Source organism: Eubalaena glacialis, chromosome 19, assembly GCF_028564815.1.
Source record: "Eubalaena glacialis isolate mEubGla1 chromosome 19, mEubGla1.1.hap2.+ XY, whole genome shotgun sequence".
Classification (NCBI taxonomy): Eukaryota; Metazoa; Chordata; class Mammalia; order Artiodactyla; family Balaenidae; genus Eubalaena; species Eubalaena glacialis.
The window spans coordinates 22654969-22675414 of record NC_083734.1 but is presented as its reverse complement, the minus strand read 5'-3'; the positions used below and the strand labels follow the sequence as shown (position 1 = coordinate 22675414).

Genomic DNA, 20446 nt, shown 5'->3' with positions numbered 1-20446 from the left:
CACCGGCAGGCGGACTCCCAACCACTGCGCCACCAGGGAAGCCCAGGAACACATTTTTAATGATACTGATTGGTGCTCATATTGTTACATAAATGAGTAAATAAGAGGGCCAACCTGGAAGAGAATACAAAATGAAAGCAATTTCAAATTGGTCTCCACCGCCAGCACCTTCTGTAGTTGATGTTCATAGCTGCAGCCACCTCTGCAGCACAGCTCTTCGCAAAGCTGGCTGGCTGCGGGCACCTGGCCCGGCTGCTGCACCCACTGTAGCATCTAGCACGCTGCACACAGTCCCACGCTGCCAGGTAGACTGTGGGCACAGGGAAGAGATTCCAGCTTGCTCTGCATCTCTTGCTGGCCCCGTGAGCAGAGCCTTACATTTCAGTATGTTGTAGTCTCTGAATCTCCTCTCAAATTCATCTTGGTTGTGGCCAAAACGGCACTTAATATTTTTCACACCATGGGTTATGTGTCATTAACAAAAATCTGAGACTTGGGTTGATACTTCTTACTGGCACATTCTTTAAAGGCACATGGAGCTATATTTAACATGCTTTCCACTTCCTAGATTTATTCCAGTCAAACCCAATTTCGTAGTAAAAACCCAGGAGGAATTCTTTTGAACTTCCTGATTGACCATATTCTTGCCCCTTTGTCTTTCTGCAGATCTGAGCTGCATCCACTTTGATCAGCACTCACTTAGCACTTTCCAGACGCAGGACTCCAGAGTAATCAGACTCCTCAAGTGAGTAGCCCCAGCACCACCAGTCTGTGGAACCGGGGATGTTCTTGTCTAACTGAAATCACTGTGGGCATCCCTACGGTACCCTGGGTGGGGATAAGCACGCTTCTCAGAGGGCACAGTCTATAAAGTGGTATGAAAGACTATATAATATTGAATGTCTTTTATAATGACCACTGTACTAATGAAAGAATATAGATGTTCAAATGTTAAATTTTAATTCCAACACCTCTTAAGCCAGTGGGATACATCTTGGAGTTTAGAATTGGCTGCGGAAGGTGAAGTTATTTAGCCACACCCAGGGTCAGGTCAGCTAAAATGCTCATTAACTTAGAGAAATGAATTTTTGAGACCATGGCCTTCCAGTTGCCTAGGATTGTTTCCATGGAAATGACATAGCACAGGTATTCAAATGTCACAAATATGATAGAGTTAGCTATTTTTTAAATTATAAAGGGCTAAGGTGACCATATATCCTGGCTTTTCTGTAACTGATCCAATTCAGTATCTCTTTAGTCCACAAAGGCCATGTATTGGATGTATTACCTAAAGTGATATCGTTTTTATACTTTGTAAGTATAATCTATGTACGATCTCTATGTCTAGATTTAGGTTTAGGAAAATATGGCCATCATATAGCTGTGGAGGTAGGCAAGAAGTATATGAAAGAACATGGCCACAGAAAGGATCACAAGTTCTGATTTCTTCCTGATTACCAGGGAATACCACTCCCTTCAATAAGAGCAAGACCCTGCAAGATTGTTGTTCAGGGATTAGCTGGGCTTCTTTCTGTCTTTAACTTTTCCTAAAATAGGATGACTTTCTATTTAGTGCCTTTGAAAAAAAAAAAAAAAATCACCAGAGTGCTTTTACATTGGTTTTGCATATTGGCATCTTAGACTACTTTTCCTGTTAATTGATGAAAATGATTTGTCTATGTCCTGGAAAGAACACACTATTATAGACAGTAAGCATTTCTAATCCTTTCACCTTCCCATTCCACAAACACTGCAGAAGGCTGTGATGAATCAGTAGCATTTAAAGTACTGACATATACCTGTATTTTGCAGGAAAGTGACTGTAATTTCCAGTTCCTTGGTGGAGGAAAACAAAACACTCTGGTCTTGCTTCCAATGATGCAAGTGTGATTGCTGGCGTCTTCATGAGCTCCAGAGGTCACAGCACGCTACCACGGACTCTCATGGCCCCTCGGATGATTTCTGAGGGAGACATAGGAGGCATCGCTCAAATCACTTCCTCGCTCTTCCTGGGCAGAGGCAGTGTAGCCTCCAACCGGCACCTCCTCCAGGCTCGTGGCATCACCTGCATTGTTAATGCTACCATCGAGATCCCCAATTTCAACTGGCCCCAGTTTGAATATGTTAAAGTGCCTCTGGCTGACATGCCTCATGCCCCCATTGGACTATACTTTGACACCGTGGCCGACAAGATCCACAGCGTGAGCAGGAAACACGGGGCCACCTTGGTGCACTGTGCTGCAGGGGTCAGCCGCTCGGCCACGCTCTGCATCGCGTACCTGATGAAATACCACAACGTGTGCCTGCTGGAGGCGTACACCTGGGTGAAAGCCCGGAGGCCCGTCATCAGGCCCAACGTGGGCTTCTGGAGGCAGCTGATAGACTACGAGCGCCAGCTCTTTGGGAAGTCGACAGTTAAAATGGTACAGACACCTTATGGCGTAGTTCCAGACGTTTACGAGAAGGAGTCCCGACACCTGATGCCTTACTGGGGGATATAAGTCACCGAAGCCTGCATCAGCAGCCCCTCGAGCAGTACCAGCATCTGCTGCACGCGTCTGCTCCCCTCTTCACCTTTCTTTCCAAGTGGTTGCCTTTTGGTTCTCCCTGAAGTGTTTTTTACACTGGGTGTTCATGTCTATCATCTTAAGAGAGAGAGAGGGAGGGGAGGAACGTAAGGGGAATGCTTACACGGCTACTGACATTTTTAAAACTAACATTTTGGAATAGTGTTTATGAAAATCTTTAACTGGCTTTTAATCATTTTTAACAATTTGAACAGTTTAACAAACTGGTTCTGCTCTATTCTCAATCCCATGCCTTTTGGCATCATGGGAGGAGCTCAGTGCAAAAATCACTTTGGGCCCTGATTAACCCTTTAGATACAAGCTTTGCCCAAGGCTGCCGACCAAACACATGCTTAGGGAACATTGATACCAGTGTCAGTCTCTACTGGATCAGCCCTCTTTCCTTTCCCCCCGTTAATTATTTAGTGACTCTGTAAGTTAAAAAAACAAGCCTTTATTATTTAGCTGTTAAGTAATTATATTGAAATCTGCTGCAAACACCCTGTTGGAATCAATGTGCCCCAGGACTATATTAGCATTATTTTTAATAAATATATCTGCTTAACATATTGGAATTTTTACTAATAAGAATTTCAGGGTGTGTGTGTGTGTGGTGTGTGTGTGGATGAGGGAAAAAAGATGCTCTCCAATAACTATTAAAATATGGCTCCTGTGATAATTATGAATGCTCCTTAAACCAGACATCCCACTTGAATCATGTCAGTGTTGCCCATCCTTGCAGATGGGCAGATATTAACAAACAAACATAATAATTCACAGTGTTGGAACAGTAGAAAACAGCATAGTGTAATAAAGGGTACAGTTTTCAGTTGTCTCTTGGGAACTGGAGGGCACCAAAGCAGTGAGTCCTCCATCAAAGAAACTGTTGTTTTTTTTTTTTATAAACTTCTTTAAAAACATTTATTTTTGGCTGCGTTGGGTCTTGTTGCTGCTCGCGGGCTTTCTCTAGTTGTGGCCAGTGGGGGCTGCTCTTCGTTGTGGTGCGTGGGCTTCTCTCGTTGCGGCGCACCAGCTCTAGGCACACAGGCTTCAGTCATTGTGCACGTGGGCTCTGGAGCGCAGGCTCAGTAGTTGTGGTGCACGGGCTTAGTTGCTCCGCAGCATGTGGGACCTTCCCGGACCAAGGCTCGAACCCGTGTCCCCTGCATTGGCAGGCGGATTCTTAACCACTGCGCCACCAGGGAAGCCCCCAGAAACTGGTTGGGACTTGGTAGAAGTTTCTATTAGCTCTTCTCTATTCCACGCTCCTGGGAAACCACTGGGAGTTACCAGGTTGCTCCTTACTTTTATAGGGGAGCTGCTTGTCCCAGCAACGGCTTTGTTTTACTTCATTTCCTTGCTTATCTGTAGAAAAATTTCCTAGATTTTCAGTCTGTTTGTTTGGCAAGAAGCCCTACATATAATGCCAGTGGCCGCATATTTATATACATTATATCCTCCAGATTTTACCTGGTTTGTGGCAACGGTTTCCCTCTAAATTCCACCTTTTCTTATTTTATACAATTTGCCCACTTTTATAAACATGCACCATTACTGTCTAGAAGGGAAAATTAAAATGAAATTAATAGTTTCTATGGGAAATCAGAGCAACCCATAAATGCCTCAGCAGCACATGATCAAAAATCAATCAGAAAAAACAAACTCTCGCTGGAGGTTACGGCTTCTACAGTATGAAGGCAAACTCTAGTAAGTCTGGTAGTCTCTGGATAAACGTGCAAAAATCAAATTGTATATAGTAAGAAAACACCTGGTGACAGATGTTCTTGGTAATTAAGAAAAATTTCCTGCAGAAATCCTGGCAAATGCCACTACTGGGATGTAACTTAGCACTTGGGAAGCCTAACACCTTTCCTATCTAAATGTTGGAGTTTATTAGCTAAAGGTCACGAAGGAAGGTACATGACCTCCAAGGTGTGATGGGATATTTTGTAGTGATCCCCAGTGCAGAGCAAACATTTCAGATTTCTATAACATAAAGGCCCTATAATCTTTTCAAAGCTTAAGAACACGCTAGTCATTAAATAAAAGGCAAGTAGAAGGTATCTGTAAATTAGCAAAGAATTATGCATATGCACACAAAAGATATTCAAATAATTTAAAATATGCAACCTATGTGAACTAACTAGTAGCCACAGGAAAAATAAAGCATGGATAATATCCTAATACACCCTGTGCTGCTTCTACCTCAAGCATGTCCGGACAAAAATTACACACTAAGCCATAAAAAATTTAAAGGCAAAATACAACACCAAAACAGTGCTTACTAACTGCCACTCAAGAAGGGGGTGAAGCAGCTTGCACAATGCACTGTATGGAAGTAAGTAACCTTGGTTACTGTTTCCAAGGACACTGGGCTCTTGGCTAGCAAGCGCTGAGGTGAAGCTGAATGCAGTGTTAACTCATTTTAATAAACCTGCATAAAGAAAATCAATGCAACGGTATTCCACACTCTCCAGATCTTTATTGGTGGATCTAATAAAACATTTCCAGTACTAAACAGATACTGAAAGTAGTGAATACTCTTCATAGCAAAGGCTTTTTATTGATGTCTGCTGTATTTTCCCCGGCACCTCCCATGGAGTGACTAAACCTATGATACTTGGTAAGGTCAGCAGTAATTATACTTACGAATTGTATCTGAGGCATTCTGGAATATATCTAGAAATGGAAGCCAATCTAGTTAACAGGTGAGCATACTTTCTAAAATGTCATCAGTATGGACCACTGTGACAGAATAATAGTCCACATAGCATTTCCAAAAAATGTCTCTGCAATGTAAATTCTGTCAAACTGGGAGACATTTCTTGTCGCAAAGGTAGATTTTGTTATCATGGTCTATCATGGAATGTATAAGACCAATTAGAAGGCTGCTTGAATTTTGGTGCCATGTTGAAACCCTAGGTGCTGCACAGGCTAAAGCGGAACCCAGAGGCCTCAGGCAAAACCTGCTAGAAACCAGCCCACTTTTGTTGTCACTAACACCCACTGGCTCTGTGGAGGGCAAAGGTAACAGTTCAGAGACAGCAGTCCCAGTCATTAGTAGCTGGAGATGGTATCATCTGGAGCAAATGAGAAAAACAGATTTACCTCATCAACAGTTCTCTGTGCACTCTGGCGCGCAGCCAGGTAAAGCAGAAGCCTCAACAGCTCGGGAATGAAAACGTTGTCTACCTTTCTTGGAGCGGATGGAAGTAAAAGGTAGTAAGGTGGAACAAAACAGAATTTCCTCAAGTTTTGTCCTCAGGAGGGAAAATGATCTAATTAATTATGTAAAGCAGCAATTACACAGACAAAACCAACTGTTCCAGTTTACAAATAAAAACAGTCTAGGTCAGAGAGCTTAAGCCATACAAAGTGAAACACACAAGATTCAAAATCTCTTCACAAAGCACGTAATGAACAATTGAGAGAAACGTGTGTCCTAGTTTGGCCGGTTCTTCCCAGGAATAACACAGTCTTTAACCACTTGGCTTTTTTCCCCCTGATTTTATGCATTCAGTTTAAGTGGCAAAGAAAATTCCCTATACCAGAGAGCATGAGCCTTTTCCTTCTAAAACTCAGTGCTGTTTTTGAATAATTTCCTGCCTTTGCTTCTAAGTCACGTGCCTCTAACCACAAATACACATCTTACTTTTCTCCTCGCTAGGCCAGGAGCTCCACCTTCTAACCCTGAATTAATTTCCCGGTCTCCCACAGATACTACGGTATTGGTCCCTGTGCAGTCATTTCTGGAAATTTGGCTAGAAGCCTCTGCAAAGAGATTTCATTCAGCTGGCTTTGCAAATCTCATCTGAAAAAAATATCACGTTCACAGTCTGTGTGTGAGGTAAAACAAGGCTTTCAGTGACGGCGCCTTAGGGCAACGATACTCACCCCGATACCCGAGATTCAGGCCTCTATCAAAATGAACGTTCTTCTCACTGCAAAGTTCCCAGGCATGTTTTGAGAAAGTTTTCTTAAAAGTTGACAGTCTTAGAAATGAACGAAAAGAGTAGAGAATTGGTTCGGTTGCAACAGTAAAGCTGGTAAATCTGCCCTCACCCACCTGCCATTGTCCAATGGAGAGAAGCAGCATTTTTTCTATAAAAAGAATATCAGTTTAATCACAATTTTCCCCTTTTTATTCATGTCAGATATTAACAAACTAAATGCGGATAAATGCATTCTACTTCACAGAACAGTAGGTGTTCTAGATACACACAAAACACTGGCTCAAAACATCCTTCCAACTCCAGTTTTCTTCAAATGTCAATTCTTCACAGTTTCAATACTGCAGCAGCAAATATTCCTTAGATAAAGAAAACTGTGGTCCATGTTTTAAAACATCTTAAGAGAACTAGAGATAAGTTAGCAAACTTCCAGTGCAGTTTGGGTAGAGCAGTTTTACCCCGAATCCCAAAGACTGGCCGTGGGAACCTGGGGGCAAAGGTGGTCGGTGGGAAAGACTGGGAACTTCTGCAGCACTTCCTCCCCCGCCACCTCCTGAGGATTTCTTCACGTAGACTGATGGCGGTGGGGGGAGCTCTGCAGCATTCGCATTCTGTTTATTGGTCCCTGTCACCCCAAGGGGTGTGATGGAAAACAAACAAACCCAGCCAGTACTTCCCAGAGGAGCTCTCAGGAGACTTCAGAGCAAATCAGGCAGGACGAGGCCGGGAGGTTTCGGTTCGACACAGTTGATCCAGAAGTTGGCACAGCTGGCATGATACTGGTGTCCCCCATACGCCAGCTTGAAGCTGTCCGTGTCCGAGTTGAACGCCTGCCGGGAGGAAACAGACATGGGGGGCCAGTCAGGCTCCCTCCACACCTGGGCACTGACCAGCAGCCGGCACGGACCCCTCTCCAGCTCACAGAGGCTGAGGCCAAACTGGCGCACACACAAAAGCTGAGCAGGTGGCTACAGGAATTCAAGCGAGAAAGTTTTTCGCCGCTAATTAAAGGTATAAAAAAAATCTTTACTGTTAAACCCAGTTTCAGCAAAAGGAGGCCAAATCGTTCCTAGAAAAGGCAGACAGAGGCTGTGGGGGTCGGCAGGGGTCCTGACACGGGACGAAAACAGCCACGGGCTGAAGATCATTTTGATCTCTCTGTGAAGAAAGCAGCCCTTCCCTGAGGCTGGCATTTGACTTTAACATGCCATCCGTTAAGTTTCTGAGGCTGATTACAGTCCTATCATGAAAGCAAATGAAAGATTAAAGACTCTTAGGGTCTAATGCCATTCGGAGCTGATAACCAAACTGACATCATTAAAAAGTCCAAATAGGTATAGGATTTGTAAAAAATAAAGATGTTAAACACAGCAGAATGATTTCCAGATGAATACTGCTTACCAGTAAGTTACAGTCAGCCAGGCCTAACCTCAATCACTTCCTGGGGTGTTTTGTAAAGCTCAGCAAGTAAATAAATAAAGCTCTAAAACCCAAACAATTTGTTTTTGTCTGCTAACGGCCAAGTCCTGAAGCTCTCTGATCTCATTCTGTGTGTCACTACCACTTCGTCTTCCAGAAGCTGCTCTTTCTGTTACCGTGTTCATCCCAGAGAAAAATAACCGCAACACCAGAAGCCAACTATGAGCCAGCCACAAGCATGCACACGAGACGGAAGTGGACCCGCACGGACATGTTAGTTGACCGAATCAAACACTATGGGAATGAAAAGGACTCAGCAAAGGATCCATGATTGGAACAGCTCAGGATGGCAGTGGAATCATTGAATTTGCCTTCCACACTCAAAATTAAGATGGAGACGCTAAGATAACGTGTAACTGGTTCATACTTTTTTAGGATGTTCTTCTGCAGGCTTCTCTTCTTTCTGAAATAACGTTGAAACCATAAGGTCAACAAAATTCCCAGAACAGGGCCGCTGGCCTCCAAACGAGTCCTTACAGGTTTAACCTTTTCTCCTTGCCACCCCACTGTGCAGAGGGTGGGCAGGCACGTGCCAACAAGCCCGCTCCTTAGAAAGGCAGGAGCTGCCTCCACCCCTCGACAGCTCCCCCCGCTGCCCCTTTGAAAGAACGTGTCTGCTTCTGTGGTCAGATTTCAGGGCTTGATAAACTCCCCGCCTCTGGTCACAGACCTTGCCGAGAAGGGCCAGACGGGGCTGCCTCCTGGGTCGGTCAGGGAAGCAGACCGTGCAGGGGAGGGGGGAAGGCGGGTGACCTACCCGGCTCCTGGAGTCCACGTTTAAAAGGCACACCCCACAAGCAAGCTCCTGAGCGTTTTCGATCCCGGGCCGTAGCATACAAGAGGAAAAATCCAGTGAATTTTCATCAGGCTGTGAGGACAAGACAAACGGTAAGAAGCCAGCCATTCCACACGCTGCCGGTTTCGCTCCCTGATCACACGTCCCAACAGGTCCAGCAGCAAATTCAGTCCACTCTCTACCACCACCAGTACAATTATTCCATTTCCCAGACGTTTTCCGAGTGCCTGCCCTGCTGTGTTCTAGTCGCTAGGGACGTTAGGATGAGCACAAAGTGGTCCCTGTCCTCTGAGAGCTCAGTTTAGGGTCAGGGCGAGGTGGGTATCAGGCCACACTGTGCCACGAGGCCCACACTAGGGGTAAGGACCGAGCGCCGGAGCACAAGGGGGAAGGGGGGGGGCACTTACCCGACTCAAGGGGAAAGGAGCGTGGTGGCAGAGAATGCTTCTGAGAACTTCGAAACACGGTGGCTGAGTCCTGATGGGTGTTTGCTAGGTGAAAGGGGTGGGGTAGGATGAGGTAGGGGAGGGAAGGGTATCTACTCTATGTAGAATAAGCAGCCTGGGCAAAGGCCTCTAAGCAAAAGATCAGGTATGAGAAGAAATCTAGGGAGTGGGGGCCAAGCTTACGGAAGGAGGGAGGAGATGAAACTGGAGCACGAAGGCCTTGAAAGGAATATGAGGGGTTGAGACTTTATCCTGGGAAGCCCTATGGTTGTAACTAGATGGTGACAGGATCAGGTTTGTACTGTGGACAGACCCCTCTGGTTGCAATGCAGGCACTGAACTGGGGGTCTGGGCCTCTGTTACAAGGCTGCAGTAGCGAGCCGGGAGACGGGTCCCGAAGGTCAGAACTGAGGGAGCAACAGTGCGGAATGGAGAGAAATGGACACATGAAGAGCTATTAAGGCCGCAGAATCAACAGGCCTGGGGGATCTGTTAGATGTGCGAGGAGGGGAGGGGACTGGGCAACTGAGAGGATTCACCCTAACGGGGCGCGTGAGAGGAGAACCAGTTTGGGGATGGAGACTGGGGAGAAGAGTTCAATTTGGTACAAGCCGAGTCGAAGCTGCCTGTGGGACAGCTGAGTTCTGATGCTATATGAGCAGGCAGATGGATATACAGGCCTAGCACTCAAGAACGAGAGATCTGGATGTTATCGGCTAGGGAGAATAAATATATTAACAGCTAACAAGTCTTTACCTGTGCTAAGCAGTACACTAGGCTCTTTACATACATTATTTAATTTATTCCTTACAAAAAAATCTATGAAATAGGGAGCGTGTCGCCCAATGATGAAAAGCCCAATGATTGAAAGCTGTTAATTTCTTAAAAGTTAAAATGCACATCTATTATATGAGCTTGCAATTCCTAGATATTTTTATCCAAGAGAAATGAAAACATGTTAACAAAAGTCTTGTACAAGAAGTGTTCATAGCAGCTCTATTCATATTAGCCAAAACTGGAAATAGCATGTATCTTTAAACAAGAAAATGGATTGAAAAAACCACAGTATATTAATACAGTGGAATATTACTCAGTGATAAAAGGGATCAGACTGATACACACGACACAGATGAATTTTTACGAAATGCTACGTAAAAGAAGCTGACACAAGAATATATACACTACATAATTTCATTTATATTAAGTTCTAGAACAGGCAAATCTATGGTGATGGAAATCTGCAGAAAATGGATCACTGGTTGTTTTTGGAATCAGATCAGGGGACTGACGGGGAAGGGGCAGAAGGGAACTTTAGGGTGTGATGAAAACACTCCATATACTGATGGGGTGTGTACTACATGGTGTGTGCATTTGTCAAAACTGGTCCAACTATACATTTAAGATCTGGGCACTTCACTGTATGTACGTGATTCCTCAACTACGAAAAACACTTGAATAATAAAAGAAGATAAAAACAGCCAAAAAACCCCAGAAAGACAAAGCAAAAAACCAGAATGGTAGAAAATATTTGCAAATGATGCAACCGACAAGGGCTTAATTTCCAAAATATACAAACAGCTCATATAACTCAACAGCAAAAAAACAACCCAATCGAAAAATGGGCAGAGGACCTAAATAGACATTTCTTCAAAGAAGACATACAGATGGCCAAGAGGCACATGAAAAGATGCTCAACATCGCTAATTATTAGAGAAATGCACATCAAAACTACAATGAGGTACCACCTCACGCCGGTCAGAATGGCCATCATTAAAAAGTCTACAAGTAACAAATGCTGGAGAGGGTGTGGAGAAAAGGGAACCCTCCTACACTGCTGGTGGGAATGTAAGTTGGTGCAGTCACTATGGAAAACAGTATGGAGGTTCCTCAGAAAACTAAAAATAGAATTACCATAGGATCCAGCAATCCCACTCCTGGGCATATATCCAGACAAAACTATAATTCAAAAAAGATATACACGCACCACTATGTTCACAGCAGCACTATTTACAATAGCCAAGACATGGAAACAATCTAAATGTCCATCAACAGATGAATGGGTAAAGATGTGGCACATATATACAATGGAATAGTACTCAGCTGTAAAAAAGAACGAAATAATGCCCTTTGCAGCAACATGGATGCAACTAGAGATTATCATACTAAGTGAATTAAGCCAGAAAGAGAAAGACAAATACCATATGATATCACTTATATGTGGAATCTAAAATATGACACAAATGAACCTATCTATGAAACAGAAACAGAATCACAGACATAGAGAACAGACTGGTGGCTGCACAGGGGGCAGGGGTTGGGGGAGGGATGGAGTGGGAGGCTGGGGTTAGCAGATGCAAACTAGTATATATAGGATGGATAAACAACAAGGCCCTACTGTATAGCACAGGGAACTATATTAATATCCTATGATAAACCATAATGGAAAAGAATGTAAAAAAAAGAATGTGTATTATGTATAACTGAATCACTTTGCTGTACAGCAGAAATTAACACAACATTGTAAATCAATTATACTTCAATTAAAACAATTAAGAAAAAGAGATTTTGGATTCTTAGTGTGTGAAAGTTAGGTATACATGAACTAATTTATTTTTCTTATTATACATGCCCTAGAGCAGAGTTTCTCAAACTTGGCACCATTGACATTTTAAGCTGGATAATTGTAAGACGAGCTTAAAAGACCTGTAAGATCTGTCCTCTGCACATAGGATCCCTGGCTAATTTGGGGCAAAACTGCTCCCCTCCCCGACTATTAAGAACTGACTTTCCAAAGAGGAAGACCTATGTGTGCACGCATATAAATACATATATACACATAAACCCACACACGTATGTAAGCTGATTATAAATTTTACTGATATAAAGAATGTGTAGCACACAATTTACAAATGATAAAATATACCATCATCTTTATTGTAAATCCCACATAGTATCTTGTTCTCACAAAATGCTTTCTTGGATTTTTGCCCAACTCTTAGATCAACAACCTTTGCCTGCTTTCCTGAAAGAGTGTTAGTTCTGATGCGAAGGCTGATGTTTTCATGTGAAGGACTAGGGCTAGAGTGAAATGACTCAGACGTACTTCAGAACTTCACTTGTCTGTCAAATACATGAGTGACTTCTTTGCTGAATCAGATAATAGTTCTTGAATACTGGAGAATCTTTCCTCAGCTTTTGGTTCTACTCACAACATAATGGCTACAGACACAGCATACTTTTAAGTTTAATCTACATTATTAACATTTTCTCTATCACCTTAAGTCTAGACAATCAACAAAACAAGTCAAGCCCTGATTTGAAGCATTTGCTGATTTCCATGGTATAAATGCTCCCCCTATGGTCGATTTCGAGCTACCAATGTGATGTCACTGAACATGGGGTTGGGAAGAGATGCATGCAGCACCGCCATATAGTATGTCCACATATGGATACAATGGACTAGGGTGACCACCTTCCTGGTCTGTGCCAGACTGCTGCCATTTTAGCTCTGAGGACACCCCTCGGTTCTGAGCAAACCAGGACAGCTGGTTGTCCTATGACAGACATCAATAACCTCAAACACTAAGGACAAAGCAGGTGCGAAAGGAAGTGAAGATGGAAGGGAGTCGATAGGAACAAAGTAAAAGGGTCCATTGTCCTGTCTTGAGAACCAAAAACAAGAGCAGAGCAAGTCAAGTGTGAGAAAGTTCTAGAGTTACCAAGTTGGGCTCAGAAAGATGTCTGAGTTTAAGATTGCCCAGGCTCTGCAGTGTGATGTGATAACACAGTCCAGTGTGATCATGCAAGTGGGTGGCTTAAGTGAAACAGAGACAAGGGGCTTGTAGTCCAGAGAGTCAAGGATCTGGGAGCCTGGCATGTTGGCTGGTTTTTCCTCATGAATACTGAGGTGACCAGGATGATGGCAGATTTGACAATAAAATAATAGCTACATGTTCTATAGTTACTTTAGGCTGAACCACTGAGGAGTTACTATACTGTCTTTGTATTTGCAAAACTGTATTATTCTTCCCCAGAAAAAAAAGGTTCCTCCCTAGAAAAATGTGTAGATTATATATGATATTTCCCCAACCATTTCTTTTTAATATGAAATAAGTATCTTTTAAAAAAATATTTATTTATTTATTTGGCTGCGTTGGGTCTTAGTTGCAGCACTCAGGATCGTTGTTGTGGCATGCGAACTCTTAGTTGCAGCATGCATATGGGATCTAGTTCCCTCACCAGGGATCGAACCCGGGTCCCCTACATTGGGAGCGTGGAGCCTCAGCCACTGGACCACCAGGGAAGTCCCTCCCCATCCACTTCTAATTTGAAATAGTAAACCATGTGCTAGGTTCCATAAACCTCTCTTAAACTAACCTGAGCTGAATCCATTTGGCTCACACTTAAGGAAGGAAGGATACACAGTTCTCAGAGAAGAAAAAGGGAGGTGGAAGTTTCAACTGTGTGAACCTACATGGCCTTAGCCAAGCCAGAGAATAATTTTTTGTTTGTTTTTTAGTGTAATCACGGCCAATTTGGTCAAACCTAGAAGCAGGTGGAATTATCATCTGTCTGCTGTCCAATTCTGTCCTTCGTAAAATAGTAACAATTTCACTTGCCCTACCTCCCTCCCTCCTTCAATTAGTGTTAGGACCCTCACAGATACATAAAAAGGGCTCTGGAAAGGATAAAATACTCTAAATGATCATCACAATTATTCACTTTGACAAAATCTAACAAGCTTTTTGAAGAGGTTAAAAACATAGTAGCATGTCTATAATCTACATTATAGACATTTATCATGTTACTGAATGAGGACAATTTGAGAAATAATTAGAACCCGGGGAAACTCTCTGAATCTTGAAATCAAATCCAAGTTAATAAAAGCCCTTTTAATACCTGTTTACCAAAGGAATAAAAGAAGCCAATGAAAAGGTCATATCGTAATCTCCAGTGAAAATCATAAGGTTCTGCATAAATTACCCTGTAGTCAAATTAATCTTTCAAATGATAAAATTAACCTTTATAAATACACATCTATTAGCAGGGAGATTATTGTAGTACACAGTGTGACACCAATCAAATGGCCCTAATTCTATAAGGAGGTATGCCCTCTACTGGCACCTTAAATTGCATATCACCTACTTTAACTGGCAAGTATGTCATGCATTTAGTAAAGATTAAAAACCCAGCTATATTAGACATGACCTGCATACACTGACAAGTCCCAGAGTCAGACTGGGATATATAATCCTGAATCTTTAGCCAGTAATAAACTACTAAAATGGCATCCAAGAAAATCATTATTAAGGAAGAAGAGTTTGGTAGTATTTTAGCGTTCTTTACCAGTAGACTTATTCTCCTCCTTCCGGACAAATGTAGGATGGGCCTTCCCTGTCCCTCTAAATTAGGCACAGTCGTGTAACTTGCCATGGTGTTAATGGACTGTGAGTATAAGTAATATGGTCACTTCTGGAAGGAAGCCAGACCAATGTGCTATTTCTCATGTTCCCTTGATACTCCCATGGTGACCAACTACGTTCCACTTGGTGTTGGCTCTATCAACCCAGATCCCTGAGTAAGGAGGACATGGCATAGAGACCCTCCAACTTGAGATGGATCTGGAACAAGAGCTAGGAATAAAGCTCTGTTGTTTCACATTGCTAAGAACTGGGGCTGGGAGGTGTTGTTTGTTACCGCTGCAGAACCTAATTTGACTGATACAAAGAGTGATCTAGACACAGGTTCCACAAGCAATTCCACACCTTTGATTTTGGTTACAATGTAACCATTCTTGGTTACAATGTTTTTTTCCTGGTAATTTTTCCTACTGCTACTATAACAAATTAGCATAAATTTAGTGACTTAAAACAACATAAATTTATTCTCTTCCACTTCTGGAGGTCAGAAGTCTAAAGTGGGTTGGCAACACTGCATTCCTCCTTATGCAAGCTCTAGGGGAGAATCTGCCTCTTTGCCTTTTCTAGTTTCTAGAGACTGCCTGCACACTCTGTGGATCACGGTTCCATCTTCAAAAGCAATAGTGTAGCATCTGCCAATCTCTCTCTCTGCTTCGACTGTCACATTGCTTTTTCTCATTCTTATTCTCCTGCCATCCTCTTACAAGGATCCTTGTCATGCCTCTGGGCCCACCCAGATAATCCAGGATAAGTTTCCCATCCAAAGACCCTTAACTTAATCACATCTGCAAAGTCCCTTTTACCACATAAGGTAAAACATTCACAGGATCTAGGGATTAGGACGTGGACATTTTTGGGGGGCAGGGAGGCGTTATTCTGTCTACCAGATCCACCTTCTGCCAACTGAAGACAGCCGTGCAGAGACATGATGAAGATTCTGTCTCTAAAACACTGTGCAGACTGGCAAGATGACAAAAATGCTATCATTACTAAAAAAAATAAACTGTTCTGGGGCTTCCCTGGTGGCGCAGTGGTTAAGAGTCCACCTGCCAATGCAGGGGACACGGGTTCGAGCCCTGGTCCGGGAAGATCCCAAGTGCCGCGGAGCAACTAAGCCCGTGCGCCACAACTACTGAGCCTGCGCTCTAGAGCCCGCGAGCCGCAACTACTGAGCCCTCATGCCACAACTACTGAAGCCCACGTGCCTAGAGCCCGTGCTCCGCAACAAGAGAAGCCACTGCAATGAGACGCCCGTGCACCGCAACAAAGAGTAGCCCCCGCTCGCTGCAACTAAAGAAAGCCCGCGTGCAGCAACAAAGACCCAACACAGCCAAAAATAAATAAATTAATAAATTAATTAAAAAACAAAACAAAAAAACTGTTCTCCTGACATGCCACAGCAATGGGAAGTAAGTACTCTGAAATTCACTGCTTATTTTACATCAAAAGGAAGTACAGAAGAATTTTATTATACTGAGGGTAACAGTGGAATCACAGAGCCAGGGTGATTTTCAGTTGACCACAGGTCAGAGAATAACAGTCCTGTCTCTTCTCGTAGATTTTATATGGCAAAAATGGATTAGTATTGTTTTCCAGGACTGAGTCTTAGTTACAAACCTACTGAACTTCAATTCAATCCACAACCATGAAATAAAACTTTACGATAACAATTCACTCATCTCACTGAAGTAGGGGCTTTTTATCTCTTGAGAAAAAAGTTCCTTCAACCTGTGCCCAGAGGAGATAGGCTTTTGCCACAAGAGGGAGTTTTAGTCCATGGATAAAGGGAGCATGAAAGGGAAAGGGAAATGTAAAACTTTGCTAGTATCACTTCCAGCTTAAAGAAATATTAAGGAGCCACAGTTTGGAGGTTAAGACTGTGTACTCTGCTTTCCTTAGCCCAAGCTGCATCCTGGAACTTTTTCACTGGAGAAAAGTAATGCAGCCTCCTTTTGATGGGAATAGTTTCATGGAGTCTTCGTGGGAAGAAACAAGTCATTTTTTAATACCTTGGAAGCTGGGACCAACACAGAAGGAAGAAGAATGGATTTTTAGACAATGATCTGCATTCAAATCCCAGATTTGTAAGTTTCAGCCAAGTTTCATCTTTTCTGAGCCCCAATTTCTGCCCTTGTAAAAATGGGGATTACACTATTGACCTTGTGGGATTGTTACCAGGATTAAATGAGAAGGAATGGAAAGCATACAGCACAATGCCAAGCAGGTTTTAGGTGCAAAAGAAACAGTAACTATTACATCAGTGTTACTGGAATCAAAGACCCTGACTGTGGCAATTAAGTTCAATAAATAACTTTAAATTCTACTTAAAACGAAGTAATGATGTAAAAAGTTAAAAGCTGCCTATACAACCTCAATTATGCCTCTCTCTAGTGATGATTTCTCTGCTTTGAGCCTCTAATACAGAGTCCTTGGCGTATGTATAGTTTTGTTGCAACTGAATTAAATTACACAGATGTTGGTTTTTGTGTCATTTACATTTACGCATCTATTTTTAAAGTATCTTGTCTTCTTCATGACAAGTTTAACCTTACACTTCCTCTGTAGAATGTATGCTATTCATGCAGTGGGCAGTTAAAGTAAGTTTTATAGACCGAGGACCTACCAGTTACCAAGAGGAAATGCCATGGTATTATCAGGAAAGATACCTGAGTAAAGAATGACTATTTTTCTGTCACAGCTAACCTGGTGAAAAAAGCAACTATAACTGGAATAGCATGGGTAACTGGGGAAACAAATACTCAGTGGCGGTCATGTACAATGTGCAATGCATTCCTGTGTTGTCTAGCGGCAGATACCTACCCTTCCCTGGTGCCTAAAAAATGTCAGGTAAAAATCACTCTAGCATCTAGACATGGATGCTAGAAATGGATGTTCCTAATGGGAGTTTGAAGGAGAGGGCAAGAATGCCTGGCCACTCTTCCCACTTACCTCCTATTTTGCCATGTGGACGGATTTAGAACCACCGTAAGTGAGAGGGCAACACTCCTAAGTTAGATGTGTGACCAAACCCAACAGGCTTCCTTTGAAATCACAAAACCAAATTCTATGGCTTCTTTAAAAAGGTCTGAACAAAACTAATCCTTAGTGTAAAAAACCAGAATATGACTTATCTCTGAGTGGGGTGATGACAACAGAGGAGCATAAGGAAAGCTTCTGGGATGATGGGCTATTCTGTATCTTGATAGGGGTATGGGTTATATGGGGTATGCATATGTAAAAACCATTGAGCGGTATAACTAAGATTTTTGCATTTTACTGTATATGTATTTTACAGAAAAAGAAAAAAGAAAAGAAAGGTCTGGAGGGGCAATCAAAAAAGAAAAGAAAGGTCTGGAGGGGCAATCAGAGTCAAGAAGGCAAACCTTTCTCATGAGCAAGATGTACCAGGATGAAACTGACTTCCATCTCACCCACTGACAGCAGCTCCCTTAAAGCAGTAATCCAGGCCAAGATTCTCCCCAAATATCCTTTGCTCCAAACTGAAAAGGACTAATACATAATGAACCTGGTTAACACACTTGGTCTTTTGTGATACCTTTTCTTTAAGGAGTTCACGGCAAAGAAAGATGCTTTGCAATCACAGCCATCTTTTTCTTTTTCTTTTTTTTTCTGGCCCTGCCAGGCAGCTTGTGACACCTTAGTTCCCCGACCAGGGACTGAACCCGGGCCCTCGGCAGTGAAAGCGCCGAGTCCTAACCACTGGACCGCCAGGGAATTCCCACAGCCATCTTTTTCTAATAGCACCAGAAGAGATGGGTTTGTCTAGAAGTCTAGTTTTCAAAATGTTAATTACAAGAAGAAACTGCCTGTCACCAGAACAAAGAAACTTAAAATCTAAGTGGCAAGGGGGACTCTTTTAAGCTACTCTATAGTCCTGGGATATAAACAGGGGAAAAAGTGTACAGAAAAGAACTTGCCTGTTTATATCAAGTCGCTGCCAAGATAGACTCCTGATGTTTCATCTCATTAACCTTGATGCTAAATAACAACCCACTCTTCCCCAAAAGGCTTTTGCCTTTCTGCTTTTACCCAGCCAACTTGCCCATTTCAAGGAGGCAGCAGAATATAGTGGTTGAAAAAGCAGACTTAGGACTTTCAGACTGAGTCCAGGTCTCACCAATATCTCTGTGCCTGAGTTTCTTCATCTGTAAGAAAGGGGGAGAATAACAGTATCTACCCTCAAGACTGTTGTATTAATTATATCTACGTAAAGAGTTATGAATAGGGTCTAGCACACAGTAATCACCCAGTAAAAGTTGGCTAATGATGATGATGATATTTAGGCTTAATGTGGTCATATCAGCACAGGGTTAGGAGCAGAAGGTGGGCGAATTAGGAGAGACCCAGACCCATACTGATCTCTAGATTCCTAAAGGTGAGAGAATCTCTAGATTTTCTCCTAAAGGTGAGACCTTTGTGAGTCCGAGTAGAGAGGCTCTGATGAACTGCGATGCTAATGATGCAAAGGGGACACACCTGGTAACATGTCCCTCTCCATCCCACAGCCTCACAGGCACGCCACGTACATTACTAGCCAACCAACTTCATGCGTAGCTGGAGTTTAGAAGTATTTTTTAAAAATACCAGGGTTTTATCACCCAAACACAACTCTATCACTATTCTGGCATATTTCCTTCTAGCCCTGTAGTAATAGTTCTGTGTTATTTCAAACTTTGTGCTTCTTTAAAAAATGGCGGCCTAACATCCTAGTATGAAGAGTCACACAACTAATTCTCCAGATTTGGACTTTTAGGTTATTTTCAATTTTTCACTTTTACAGAGAACAACTTGTGCATTTAACTTGCTTCTTTTTGTGAGTTTGTATGTAGAACTCTTGCCTTAGGCAGTTTTCTGAGAAGTGGAATTACCAGGTCAACTGCTCTGAATGTTTTCAAGTCCTTTCATTCATTCAGCACTTACCGGGTATTTACACGGTGCCTGGTCAGACAGAAGATGAACAAAATGTGGTCTTGGTCCTTGTTCTCAATGAGTTCACAGGTGGAGGGGAAAGCATGTTGCCAGACACCTTTCCCATAGGGTGGTACCAATTTCCTAATCAATGAATTCCTAATAAATTCCCTAAGAAGTAGTCCAATTTTACCACATCAACACGATCAGGGTTCAAATAAATAAACCAAACCCCACACTGGGTTTATTAGGAGGTAAAAACTGAGATCTTGTTTTAATTTGAATTAATGTTTACTGCTTAGCTGTGCCTCCTCTATGAATCACTTCATGTTTTCGTTCCGATTTTACTGGAAGCTGGTATAGTTCTCACTAATTTACATGTTTTCCTTACAGAGCAAAGACTTGCGGTCACTGTCAGTATGCGCTGCCACACGTTTTTTCTCGTTTACCATTTCATCTATTTTTTTCCCACTTGGAAGGACTTCCACTAATTTGTACTTGGAGCTATGCCATTCGATCTCTATGGAGAGATTTCCTAAGAAACTACTCCATGAAACCTGCTGCTTTCTTTACTGAAAGGATATTTTTGAAGATAATGTAGATTATGTTACTTTCCTCTTTATGAGAACCCACAAAAGAAGTTTCTTTCTGAGTACCAGGAATAATTATGCTTCCTGAGTAGAGGGTTTATTTTTATGTTATGAACACAGTGAATCATGGAACTGATCACGCCTTCCTTACATCAGTGCCTAGAAAGGGTCAACTGTACAGCTCACCACTAGCAAATGCCAGCACTTTAAAAGCACACATTTTTGGGGAATTCCCTGGTGGTCCAGTGGTTAGGACCCTGGGCTTTCAC

The 20446-nt window shown here is 42.6% G+C and overlaps 2 protein-coding genes across 18 annotated transcripts in view; one reads left to right on the top strand and one right to left on the bottom strand.

Annotated features, from left to right (window-relative positions):
- The window catches only part of DUSP14 (dual specificity phosphatase 14), a 28453-nt gene extending 25321 nt beyond the window's left edge, over positions 1 to 3132 (top strand). For 2 of the 3 annotated variants that reach the window (XM_061175444.1, XM_061175445.1), the window contains exons 2-3: positions 667 to 745; positions 1813 to 3132. In XM_061175444.1, the coding sequence (XP_061031427.1) occupies positions 1905 to 2501 (597 nt within the window). In that variant the 5' untranslated portion in view covers positions 667 to 745; positions 1813 to 1904 and the 3' untranslated portion in view covers positions 2502 to 3132. The remainder of the gene's footprint in view (positions 1 to 666; positions 746 to 1812) is intronic. The other variant, XM_061175446.1, reaches the window with a different exon arrangement.
- A 1897-nt stretch (positions 3133 to 5029) lies between these two features.
- The window catches only part of SYNRG (synergin gamma), a 93608-nt gene continuing 78191 nt past the window's right edge, over positions 5030 to 20446 (bottom strand). For 8 of the 15 annotated variants that reach the window (XM_061174689.1, XM_061174696.1, XM_061174697.1 and 5 more), the window contains 4 exons: positions 9200 to 9283; positions 8754 to 8864; positions 8364 to 8399; positions 5030 to 7347 (listed from right to left, as the gene is read on the bottom strand). In XM_061174689.1, the coding sequence (XP_061030672.1) occupies positions 7216 to 7347; positions 8364 to 8399; positions 8754 to 8864; positions 9200 to 9283 (363 nt within the window). In that variant the 3' untranslated portion in view covers positions 5030 to 7215. The remainder of the gene's footprint in view (positions 7348 to 8363; positions 8400 to 8753; positions 8865 to 9199; positions 9284 to 20446) is intronic. The other 7 variants (XM_061174692.1, XM_061174699.1, XM_061174698.1 and 4 more) reach the window with 4 other exon arrangements.